Consider the following 13,359-nt stretch of genomic DNA (forward strand, 5'->3'; position numbering starts at 1 on the left):
GGGTTTCCCCCCCCCCCCCCCCTTTTCACTTTTGGACCAAGATTTAAAGAGATTTACAATTTTAAAAGTATTATAAGCTCAGAAAATAAAAAGATCCATTAATGATTTGTTACCATGGAAACTACCATCGATAATTTCTTCATGTCAGTATGAGAGTTTGTATAAAAGTTTGATGGCACATTTACAAACTGCTTGCAGAGAGCACAAAACTTAAATTTGATGTGAAATTCTGTCACAGAAAATAGATTCCATTCAAAATCTGAAGGCAACTGATTATTTCTTATGAGAATAATATTATAAAGAAATACAACACTCAGAAAAATTCACTCCAGAATAAGCTAAGATCAACTTCTTATCTGTGATGTCAGAATTATAACATGCTGTTTAGTATCATACATGGAAGAGTTGCTAGTATAGGAAGCATTATAACTACAAAAGTATTCACTCCACCTGCTTTTACTGGTTTTTATTTCTTAATTAGTTGCTCAGAAACAGCTTCTTCAGAATTGCTGATTTCTCTCTATTGACACCTTGACTGCCAGTTTCTGTAAAGGGTATTAAATTCATACTTTAGTTCTTACGAATTTCCCCTAGCTAAATTAAATACTTCAATTTGTTTAAAGTAAATTGCAAGTGTATCATAAAAATGGTTTCATTTTAACACAGGCAGGAATTAGGAAATAGCTTATAAAGAACTTACTGTCTTTGATTTCCAGTGTATTTTGCAGTTAAAAGTTGATTTTCTGCCTAGCTCTCAAAAACAAATATACTGTAAGAGAGCACTGATTCAGTGTCGCTGTAATAGCAGCCTGTTTTTTCCTCTTCTTCCTAAGATCTAAACTGAAGTTCACACTTCAGTCCTTAACTCCACTAAGCTACAGCATAACACACAATTTCTTGAGCTCTACCATGGACATTTACAGAGTATAACACAAAGGAAAACTTATTTCTGAGAGGTTCTTTGCTGATTATCAGTTGTGAGTACACTGGCCAATGAATAGCCCTGAACAAAATGGGAATATGTCAAATAAATGCTATGACTGGCAGCCAAAAGTCATGAGTGGCAGTTTGCATGACAACAAATCATTGGCTTCCTGTTAAAAATTGAAAGATACAGCACAATTTAATACAGTTGCTACAGATAACCTGCTTGTTTGCTTAGTGTTTATTTAGTCTATGTATGTCCATAATCTACTTGCAAGCAAGAGAACAAGGATCAGAAACGTTATAAGTCTCAGAAAACCTGTAGGAATAGCAAACTAAAACACAACATGTGGTTTGATTCTGCACTTCCTGCCGGTTTACTTATCCTCCCTGAAGACAGCCTGGGTACTTTTCTATACTGTCCTCATCAACAAGGCTACAAAACTCAAAAGTTGTGATCAGGCAAAATATGCTTCCCTTCATGTTATCCTCCACTGACCAACAATTCAAACAGATGCATCTTCTGTAAATACATACAAAATTACAGAATTATTTTGGTTGGAAAAGACCTTTAATATCATCAAGTCCAACCATACACCTAACACTGCCGAGTCACCATTAAACCATGTCCCTAAGCACCACATCTACAGGTCTTTAAAATACTTCCATGGATGGCAACTCAACCACTTCCCTGGGCAGTCTGTTCCAATACTTGATGATCCTTTCTTCCTATTTTTTCCTAATGTCCAAGCTAAATCTCTCCTGGCACAACTTGAGGCCACTTCCTCTCGTCCTATCCCTTGTTACTTGGGAGAAGAGACTGACACCCACCTCGCTAGAACCTACTTTTAGGTAGTTGTAGAGCGCGATAAGCCTCCTTTTCTCCAGGCTAAACAACCCCAGTTCCCTCAGCCACTTCTCAAGACTTGTGCTGTACACCCTTCACCAGCTTCCTTGCACTTTCCTGGACACGCTCCAGCACCTCAATGTCTTTTGTGCAGTGAGGGGCCCAAAACTGAATACAGTATTCAAAGTGTGGCCTCACCAGTGGTACAGGGGGCAGGAGTACCTATGTACTCCTGCTCACAGGTGAAGTTCCCGTAAAATAGGAATAATTCATCAAGCTTTCATGAAATTCAGTAGAGGTTCTGGCTGCAGGGGTGCCAGTTATGTCATTGCATTTGAATTTCCTTTCCCAACATAGATCCAAACATTAAAGTCACTTGGGGGTGGGTGTAAACACAGAGGTTAGTTGAAGGTGGATTACCAGGTTAATTCAGCTTTTTTTTTTTAATTTTATTTGAAAGGGAGCATATGACCACAGAGCTCAACCTCTGGGACCAGCTATTCTGAAAGAAGCCAGGCTAGGAGTGATGTGAAAGCATGCAGTTTACTTGTGCAGCAATCTGCTCCTGACAGCAGAGAAGATATGCATTCATACTTACAAAGAGGGTTTTCCTAGCAATGTTGGAAAAAGTAAGCACTTGTTTGGCAAAGTTATTCCAAAATACAAAATATTCTCTAGAAACAGTTGAAATTTGAGAGAGAAACTTTTGGTCTTGCACTTGCATCAATGAACAGAAGCTTTAACTCCCTGCAGAAAGGAGGAGGACTGCTCTGAACAGATACGTCTCCTGGCCAGTCATGACTTTCTGGTTTGAGTTAGACTAAAACAGTCTGACTTTGCTCTTCATACCCCTCTCAGACATGCAATCCAAGGGATGAATGTGGATGAGCAGTTCAGAGGTGACTGTTCGGCTATGCAGCTCTATTCCTATCACAAATCTATGTCTGCAGCTTGGTAAGCAATCATTTCAGTGTTTATCTTATGCAGCGGGTTACAAACTACTGGTCAATGACCATCAGACTTTAAAGTGGTGCTCTACAATTCATTCTTTTCTGTCTCATACGAAGACAAAGGAGAGGATGAAAGAAGGTGAGGAAAAGAGGGGAAAAAAAAAAAAAAGTAAAAAGATCCAGTAAAAATATCATTTAATCAAAAAAGCACAATATCATACGATATTCCTTGAACCAATGACAGCAAAGGATGAGAAATCAAGAGTCCTGAACTGTGAACAAAGGACTCTGGTCTTAAAAGCAGAAGATAACCTGTCTCATACCTTATCATTGTTTCTACTGTGGTTTCCCAGCCTGTTAACTGCACATACACCTGATTCTGCTGATGCATTTTGGGCTGTTAACCAGTTATAGAATATGATCAGCATCTTCAATGCAGCTATAAATCTTATCCTATAAAAGCAATTGTCTCAGCAGATTTTTTTTCCTGCGGTAAGCTAACAAGACTTTTCCCAACTATAAAGATATACCCGTTCCCCCCTTACTGCCCCTAGCATCAAAAGCAATTGGTTTGCCATTTGTCTGAACACCTCTGCTGCAGCTCTGGTTATCTGTTACAATCCCACTGCTTCTGGAGCCACTGCTGCAAAGCGACATTAAGAGCTTACACATGCCTCTGCATGGAAATTTCCATTTAATTCATCATAAAATCTTTTCCAAACAGGAAACAACAACATATGTTTTCAGATCAAGATCATCTCCCCCTTATTTCTGTACCTATTTTGAGCATGTAAAATGGAATCTTTCCAGGAATTTCAATTAATTAATTTTCATTTATATTTACACTTTCTGTGTAAGAAAGTAAACTATTAACATGTGTCATATGTGAATTCCAGCTGATTTGATGCCCTTGGGAGTGCTTTGTTGCTTGGGAACTTCGATCTGTATGGGATAGGGTCAAGCAAACTCATGTGTCTGAAAGAGCTTGACTATTAAATACATGTTTTTATGTTCCACGTAAACAATGTCAACTGGCAACCAATTAGAGGTTGAAAAGAAAAAGGAGAAGGGAGGAAGAAAAAAAGAAGAGAAAGCTCTCATTTGACAGAGAAGTTTTGGGGATAAATTCACGGTGGTAAATTACTTCTAGAAGGATCAGTAAAAACCAGTGAGTGCCATTTAGCAGCACAGTGAAATCACACGTTAAGTTAGTCACTGGCATCCACTGCACGTAGCAGTTAATCTCTAATATGGTTCTTCAGTGCTTTGTGTTAGTGTGCCCTGGAAGAGTGTTTGGTGACCTACAAGACCTGATGCCTTCCATATGCCACCTACTAAACTGTCAGCATTGAAAGCTGCATTCGCCAAAAGGTAGTACAAGGTTGTGTTTCTGGGACCTCTTCAGCAGAGTATGCTGCACAGAACAGTCATACCCCAAAAATGAGAAATCAGAGCCTTGCGCTGACACAGGGGTGTAACATTCACCTAACTTTGCCATCAAAAAAAAATGCTTAAGCAGCAGCGAAACCACAAACCTCTCCTGCAGCTGTTATCTTCTGCTCGAATATGCAAGGTTATAAAGGTGCTGATGTGAGCAGAGACCATTCAAGGAACCACCGGCTATTTTGCATGCCCTGGTGTACCACAGCGAGGTGCTCAGCTGCATGTTTGGCACTAGTCCCAGGGTTTTAACAGATGTGCAGCAGCACATGAAATTCAGATGGCCTAAGCTGCCAGTGTCCCCAGACTTTTGTTTCAGATAACCAGTGAATGCTGCCACTCACACAAAAAGGATCTCCAGCTTGTTTGTAAATGAAAACTTTACTTCTACAGCTTTCTGCCCCAGATATCAATACAAAGTAACTGTTTTCAGATCAGGCGCCCCCCTTTTGGGGGCAACATCTGCCTGAAAGGTGGAATGGACCGTCAGCGGTCCAGCATCATCTGAATTTCAGTCTGCTGCTACAAGTAGACTGAAAGGTAGAAATGACCCCGCAGTCACACGTGCATTTGGGCAAGCTTTGGTTCATATGAGTTTCCCATCCACATGTTCTGTTTTTGTCTTATACTTAGGACTGGATCCAAAGCTAGAATGTCAGTGGAAATCCTTTCTTCAACTTCAGTGGACTTAAGATCAAATACTGCAGGTTTGCTTATCTGTAAAAGCCTTTAAGCCATTCCAACAGCTTAAAGATGATGAGGCATAACTGGGAATTAGAATCTTACAGATTAATTTATATCAGTTGAAACTTTTGGTATAGGTAGGTGACTATAACACTGTTCCTACTCCCAGGCTCACATCCCTTCTTTCATATACAGAGAAACACTTGCATAAAGGGCCATCTCTCAGAGATGGTGCACACTTGGGACATTTGCTCTTCCAGCTCTGTTTCCTTCCTGGCTTTTCCGATAGGTTGTTTCTAGTGATTTTTTTTTTTTTTTGGGGGGGGGTGTCATTTTTTAAAACTCTTTTCAAATTATTAATATATTACTTCTGCCAGAATTGAACATGGTGGATGATTCTATATGCTGTCAAATTTACAAAATGCAGTGATGTAGGTGTATACCAGCTCAGGATCTGATGCAGACATTCTGTCAGTATAACAGTAAAGATGACATTTTATAAATGATCAAATGTATTTTGTACAGTGCTGGAGTGCCTGGGTTAGGAATAGCCAAGACAGTGAAACTATATAAGCAAAACTTGTAGACAGGTATTGCTTGGCATATGCAATTTGACAGAGAGAAATTTGAATGGCACATTTATCTAAACGGAATGAATATTTCAGTACTCTGCAAAACTTTTATGAACCTCGTTATTTCTTTTCTGGCTTGCTTCAATCTCATACCTTAGTTCTGCACAAGCATTTTTATTTCCTGTATCTGCAGGAAATCAAAGATGAAGAGTTAGATGATATCAAAGATGAAGAGTTAGATGATATCAGTGTAACTAAATAGCCTGCAAATGACTTTGAAGTCTTCTTCATATCATAGAAGATACAACCACAATATGACATGAAAATAGTTCCCATGTAGTACTGTACATGGAGTAGCACCCAAACACACTCAGCTACAGAAGTTTAAGCCTTCAGTTCAAGTTCTATTTGTTGCACGTCTGTTTGAACTGCACTTTACTGCACAGGTTTGGTCATTGTTAACAGAATAAAGCTCTTTGAAAGAAGATGAGATAAGTGCTTTGGAATTATGTCAAGGGCCATTGGTTTTGATTTATAGGTTTCAGTTTCCATGTTCACTGGCATGGCTAGAAATGGTCTCTTATCCTAGTGACTATCCATCCAGACCAGGCTCTTGCAGATCTGTACCTAAAAACTCGCAGTGCCTGAGCATCAAAGTAGGTGGAAAAGCAACATTTTAAAAAATCTGACTGGATCTTTTAGATCTACACGTAGATCTACACACAGATCGTAACAAGGATCTCTGTGTGAAACTGTGTGAATCAGTCCTAAGACCAGAGTACAGTGATGAGTCCCGGAGCTGTGTCTCTGTTCAATGGGATCACGTGAATCAAAAGGTTTAAGACACCTTGCTCTTTGATTCTGCTCAAATGAATTTAAGAAGTCTCACAAATAGAAGGGTTTCTACTTTTTTAACATACAACCCCTTTTTTGCACCCAGCAAAAGCAGATTAAGATGGAAGCTAAATGGGGAGATGTACAAGTACAGTAGTGTCACATGATGGTGACTTGTGCCACACTACATTGAATTTACTGGTAAAATGCTGTTAATCCCCTGAAATCTCCCCAGCAAAATCTCACCTGTCTCCAGTAGCATCTTAAGTCACACTTGACCATTTCAGAAATAAACAGCCACATAAGAAACAAATACTGGACTTGTGTTTCCTCATTTGTGGACTTCTTGTCGTTTTGTGTATGGGAGCAATACTGGTCTGTTTTCTTTACATTTGCACTCTTCTGGGCTGATAGGTCATATACCTGCAGTAGTACACCAAGGTAACTATGGGGCTGAAATGTCTCAAGTAACAAATTATTATAAGCTTCTCCAAAGCCCATGTTACAAACCACTGCAGACCATGTCTTAGAGGCTCAGCACCACATGTTATAAAGAAGAGTGCTGAAGTAAACACCCATGCAAAAACATTTAAAGCAGCAGATGAGTCCTCTGCTCTCTGGAACTATAAAGTCATCACCCTCAAATAGAAATACTAGCTGAACAATCCGCAGCACTTTCCTCAGCAACTAGTTAAGTTGCCGTAAAAACAAAAATGAACTATTTAAGAAAAAAAGTGGTACCTTTCCTAAATAAATCCCTACAAAAGATTCCAAGTAGCTCTATGCCCTCCAGCAGGGCAGGAGGTTTTGCAGCATCTGCCAGCCTTGCACTCACAAGAACGAGCAAATTGCTCTGTGGTGAGTTCAGCTCCGAGAAAGTTTCACCAGCTGAGCTAGATGGGCCAACACATCCCTGAGCAGAGACAACTGCTGAAAAAACAATGATGGCTATGAATTTCACATTACATTTTAACTCATAAAGGTCATGCTGGACCCATCCCACAGCACTGACGGCTACAACCAAAAGGTCTCTGAAAAAAATGTGTGTTAAGATGTAACAACTTACTATAGGAGCAGCCGAAGACCTCAACTCTCAGCCCTATCCGTCCACCGACATTCCACTTCAGAGGGATGAAGCGCAAGAAGCGGGCTTTCATGGAGTGCAGAAATTTGTGGTGAACCACGCTGTCAGCATTGCTGTTCCCTGTGAAAACCTGGAAGGATAGAGAGCCTTGGTGAGACGTTTAGCATCAAGAAGTGAATGAAGCACTTTGAATTAAGGGTGGGAACTGCCTCCCCTTTTCCTGATTCTCAGTCTCATAAATTACTAAGTATTATTTAGAAGAAAACTTGAGAATCGGTTTAAGTGCTGTATCTCTTACAGAGGGAAAGGAGGGAGACAGCAGCACACAGAGCTCCTCAGAGGAGTCAGGGGACACATAAAAGGAGTCACAAAAGCAGGTTGTAGATGAGGATGTTACAGAAGACGCTGCATAATTTCTCCAAACCCAGGATATTCCTGTGCACCACAATACTCCATCAGCCTCTATCATAACCAGTCCCTTCAGTACAGTGAAGGATGGGGCCGTTTAGCCTTTGGTGCATTCAGACTAGCAGAAAAAGATGGTCAACTGAGGTTGGCCAGGCCTAGGAAGATGAATGGGAAAGTGTACATCTAGATACGCCACAGAAAACTCAAGCAAGACACAGGAAGAGATGAAGGCCTGAGTCAGTATACAGGAAAGTCAACAGTTCAACTGTGTTTGAACCCAACAGACTTAAATTATTATTGCTTGCAAGCTTTAATTTTTTTCTCGCCTATTTGATTAACTGCTTGCAACTGCAAGCCAAATTAATAGCCCTAATCAGAATTATCACTCAACAAGAGGAAATTCTCTCATGGATGAAGAATGACTTCAGGATTTTAAAGCTGAACCTTAAGACAAGCATACAAGCTCTGATCCCACCTGAAACTTTTTTAATTCATCTTTACGCCCTTATCCTGTAATACTGGGCTAGGAATATCACAAACTTCCTGCTATCTTCAGAACATTTGAACAACTCAGCTAGGATTTAAATTTGAAGCTAACAGTTCTAAAATGTGAAAACCAAAGATAGAACTCACAAAAAAAATAATCTCACAGGAAGCCTGTGTTTCTAAGAGGTCTTTCACTTTCTCAGTATAAAATTTAATCACAAAAAGTTGTACCACTTTTAAACGTTTCTGCTGTACAAAAGCTAGCACCATGCAACTAACTATGCAATACAAATGCAAGCACAATTCAGAATAACCCCAGTAAAGTAGACATACAATTCATTCTCGATGGCTGAAGGATGAGTTAAAGAGATTGTGGGTTTCATCTTAACTTTGAAAAAAAAAAAAGACTAATTAACAGCTGTTTAAATTTTTACTCAAAGGCAAACATTCCAATTTTCTTCCCAAATGTTGTTAAAATGATTCAAAACTTCAAATTCAGTGTGTTCTTGTTTCACTAAAAGCAGTGTGCTATCATTTTATTAGAACTATATTCAATAAAAAAAATCCTTGAACATATCTAAGTAACAATACTTTTAAACCATACTATGCTTTTTTTCATTTCAACTTAAAAACTCTAACCTGCGAAAATGCTCTTATATGTAATAAGCCCTAGTTTCCATCTAGTCATGAATGAAAAAGAAAACATATTTTCAATTCCTAAAACATGCTTTGCAAGTGCATTCCACTGCTGGTATTGCTTGCCTCTGAAGATGAACAATTTTACCGAAACAATCTCTCACAACCCCAGTTACTTCAGTGAAATGAAGAACCACCCTTCAAAATATGTGATCAGTAGAAATATTTTTATTAGAAGCTTATCAGGCTGAAAAGGGTATATAATTTGGCTATTCCAATTGTCCAACTGTTCCCCAAATTTTGCTTATCCTGCATCTCTTATTCTGAACTTTTTATGCACAAGTTATTGTTTTCTACAAGCATTATGTGATGGTTAACCAACCTGTCACAAATTCAGCTACATTATGTAATTTAAAAAAAAAAAAAAAAAATTTTTTTTGGATGGAGATTCTTGTTGATCTTAATTCAAAGTTAGCTGCATACAGCAGCTCAGGAGCCTTGCCCATCAGATATGTTTTGAGAAGTGCCACAAGTAGCACTTCAAGATGTCCTGGGCTTACTCATACTGCTTTCCAGATAGCAGCCAAATTCAAACTCCAGCAGTATTTCAGAGATTTTTTTACCTTATACTTCAAGTGAAAAAACCTTGTTCTTCTCAGTAATGAAACTGTCAGCAGAGAGTAAGTCTCACAGTCAGAGCTGTGGCAGCACTCACATTTTTATTAAGACACCCATGGATATACGAGATGGACAAAGGGGAACATCGGTTTCTCCTTGTTTGCTTAGAAAGCTTGGAATCCTGCCATTAGGTAAAAATCTCACATTTGAAAAGATAAAAAAGGAAAGAAGGAAGAAAGAAGAAAAAGAACAGAGGGGCAGCGAAGAGTTTCCAGTCCTCCTAATTGTAAAGAAAACCTTAAAATGCAGTGAGACCAGAAAGCAAGTGAAAGGTGAAAATTAAGAGACAAAAGAAAAAGTACACCTTAATATAGCAATACTGTGAAACAAGGGAAGGGTCTGTATTGTTTTTCTTCACATAATCCTATCATACACAAAGCTGTCAATACTGCACATTGCATCACAGGCCCACAAGGTAATCATTTTTTGGTTTATATGAAAAAGAAAATATTCTGGGAGAAAGACCAAGTTGAAAAGCACAGCACCTCTAGAAATATCTCCTTGCAATTACTAAGTAATGGGAATTAGGCGATTTGTGAATATGACTGTGTGCTAAACAGCCCACATATTCCTGCCTGGGAAGGAGGTAGGAACACAGCCCGCACTGGCACTCAGCAGCATGCTGTGATTAGTGGGCCCTCGCGGCCACTGGAAAACCATAGAGGCAGTTCTCAACTAATGATGCTAAGGGCAGTCTTGACACCTCTCTTGCAGGGCAAACCTGTAAAGACATTTTTTGCAAAGCTTGTGCAAACCGCACAAAGTACAATGCATGCAAGCATCACCAGTGCTCTCAAACACGGAGGCACCCCCCTGCCTCCAGGCACTGCTGCGTACAGCACGTTTCAGGAACTGCCTCTGCAGTCAAAGGATATTTGTGGCTTTGCCAGGTGAAACAGACAGCTGTACCTCATTGTCATAGTCATCTGTGCAAGACAGTTTCCTCCACGACACTTCAAGGAACAGCCAGAATTACCCACATCCAGCCTCCAAATCAATTGACTCCAAACCTGATGTGCAACTACATAAAAACATCCTTCCCATGTTGAAACAGTCATGTCAGTAAAAATAAATCCTTTAAAAGTCCAATACATCCCTTACAGCAGTGTTTCTCAAGCTTCTCTAATAACCAAAGAGCCAATGAAACTTTGGGGGAAAACAATCCACAGGAAATGCTGTAGCTATCGATCTGTGCCTGTGAGATGGTTTTGCATGCAGCTGGCACATCACAGCTTGCTGCTAACTGCGGGGTGTCACTGTGTATGCCTTTAGGATTGCTTTGATTTTCGCTTCCAAATCCCACTGCTATACAGATCAACTTCCAATGTTTTATGGACCACCTGTGGGCTGTAGACCATTGATTGAATAACACCAATTGCCATGGTTGGTCACTTGAAAACTGAGACCCACAGCTGACACAGAAATAATCCATCTGTTAAAGAAGATGAAACAAGGATGCAATACCAGATTTCGTAGCCCTGGACGTTCAAATATTGATTAACAGTGAACATTGGTAAGAATGGCAGAAATATTTCCTCCTGAGAAACAGCCTCTATTACAACTTGTTGTTGACATGGATTAATTCACAGGAACAAAACGACAAACTAGCGAAGAAAACAAAGCACCTGCATGCCATTTCCCATGCAACACAGTTGCTCTGGGAGGGAATACAGCAATGAAATCTGTGGTTTCTTACAAGCCCTATGAACACAACAAACTGATGATTTACCTGGGAAATTCTGCTTCTGGCATTCTATGGGGCTTATAAATCAAAAAGCTCCATTAGCACCAAATACTGCCACCTTCTCGAAGGCAAAAACTTTTCCCTAGTGCTAGCGGGTGTAAGGTTAACAGCTTGCCACAGGCAGGGCTGCCTCTCGGACCCAGCTTGTTTCACAATGCCTGGCTGCGTGGTGCCCTGCTGTGACACAGACCATGGCACCACAGTAATATTTTATGAGGCTTTTTTTATGAGCCAGCAAAGGCAGGTCCCACTGGCATGAAGAGGTGAGGTAAGAACAGCTGCAGTGGTTCGGAGCAGGGTCCAACCAGCCCAGTACTGCCTCTTTGGCAGCGGCTGTCGACATGGAGGAAGGAGTAAGGATGAGACAAGCATACACAATGCTCTTCCCAATGCTCAGCCCACCTGGTTCATGGGTTATATTGAAGTGGAACAAAATAGAACTCCAGTTTAGATGAAAAAGAAAACTTTCAAAAGAAGTTTAAATCAGAAACCCACCACTGTTACCTGGAATTTGGATGTATGAGTCCCTCAGGAAAAACAACAGATCAAATGAATGGGCTGTTTATACAGTTCTCTCATTCAGAGGGATCCCAACCGCCATTCAAGGGCAGATCAGGAAAATGTCACACAACCACGGTGAAATTTGACAGTTGTTTAATAACTCTGCAGACACACATTCGTTTCGCTACCTCATATATTAATTCAGATCTATGCCAGATCATACCAGTGAGATCTGATGTGCTAAACTTTCTCTAGCACTTTGGCCAAACTCTTAGATGGGTCTCCACCTTTAGACTCACAACTGGAAATAGGATGCAAGAAAAGTGTCTGCTCATGAAAACCTAATCAATTCAAAAGATAGCATCAGACATCAGACGCAGGCCTTTATCTAAGTCTTCCCTGCACGCACACTCTGCACAGGAAATGGCAATTTATTTACAGAGCTGCAGAAGGTGGTTCCCATAATGACTCTACTGAATATATTTTGCTCTCCCACTTTGTTAGGCAGGTAATGGGATGCATTCAAAATGAGTATGCAAGCAGCAACACAGGCACAATCAGCCCTGAACAGTGAGCTGGCAGACCTGAGGTTAACTACCTTCTAGGGAAGATATTTGAAGTAGTATTGAATACCCTCATTTCTGCCAAAGTCACTCTGATGAACTGAGCTGAGGGGGGAAAAAAAAAAAATCAGATTATGAATGGGCAGAGGGCACATAACACAGATGTTAGCAATTTACAACATTTCAACGTTCACTGAAAGAACTACAAGCACAGAAAAGAGCACTCCACCTTCAAATCTCACCCATAATATCGCAGTATGCTGCCTCCAGTGCCTAAAGAAATAAGGATGGAAGCACATTGAATTCAAGCTATCCAGCAGTTTAGTGAAGGAAACAAAGTGAGATAAAAGCAGCTAAGCCTGTCATAAATCCCAAAGCCGCAATACTTAAGAGTAAAACAATGTAATTCACCCTTTTAAACTTTCTTACTAGGATGAGAAAGATCGTGAACTAGGAGTTAGCACTATGATATGGAACATGCTTCCCAGGACCTCCTGAAACATTTGAATGTACGTTCACTTTAAAGAAAACATTAATTTTCAACTAAGAAACAACATGAAAATCTGAGACATGAAGGAGAAAGCATCGTCTAGCTTCTCACATGTTCTAGGTTGAAATAAACTTTTACTCAAGTTTTTGCCTTTTGCCCTCTCCAGAGACAACAGCATTTCAGTTCTGCTCAAGTTTGTATTCTGTGGGATGCAACTCAGGGGGGCTATTGAGAGTGAGTATTAAATCCAGGTTTTGTGGAGGCCAGCGAATGAAATCATGTTATGGTGGTGGTTGTGTGCCTCTGCTTGTATATGTGGAAAGATACTGAATGCCACCATGACAAGGACACAACACAGCCAGAAATGCACCATATGGAAACTCGGCAGCCTCTGATTTTAGTGGGAAGCTACAAGGTTTTTTTTTCACAGAACAATTATACTGCATCGGTGCCTCCTAGCAACACCTTGGGCTTGGACAGGTTTGTGGTGACTTTTTGTAACAACGAAAATTAAAAAA

General features: G+C 40.1%; 1 protein-coding gene across 1 annotated transcript in view; it reads right to left on the minus strand.

Moving 5' to 3' along the window:
• Positions 1-13,359, minus strand: part of CNTNAP5 (contactin associated protein like 5) — a 218,841-nt gene that overhangs the window by 155,447 nt on the left and 50,035 nt on the right. The window contains exon 4 of the mRNA XM_026852489.1: positions 7,318-7,465. Coding sequence (XP_026708290.1) covers positions 7,318-7,465 — 148 coding nt within the window. The remainder of the gene's footprint in view (positions 1-7,317; positions 7,466-13,359) is intronic.

Source organism: Athene cunicularia (genome assembly GCF_003259725.1).
Source record: "Athene cunicularia isolate RWA chromosome 7 unlocalized genomic scaffold, athCun1 chr7_part1, whole genome shotgun sequence".
In the NCBI taxonomy this organism is placed as follows: Eukaryota; Metazoa; Chordata; class Aves; order Strigiformes; family Strigidae; genus Athene; species Athene cunicularia.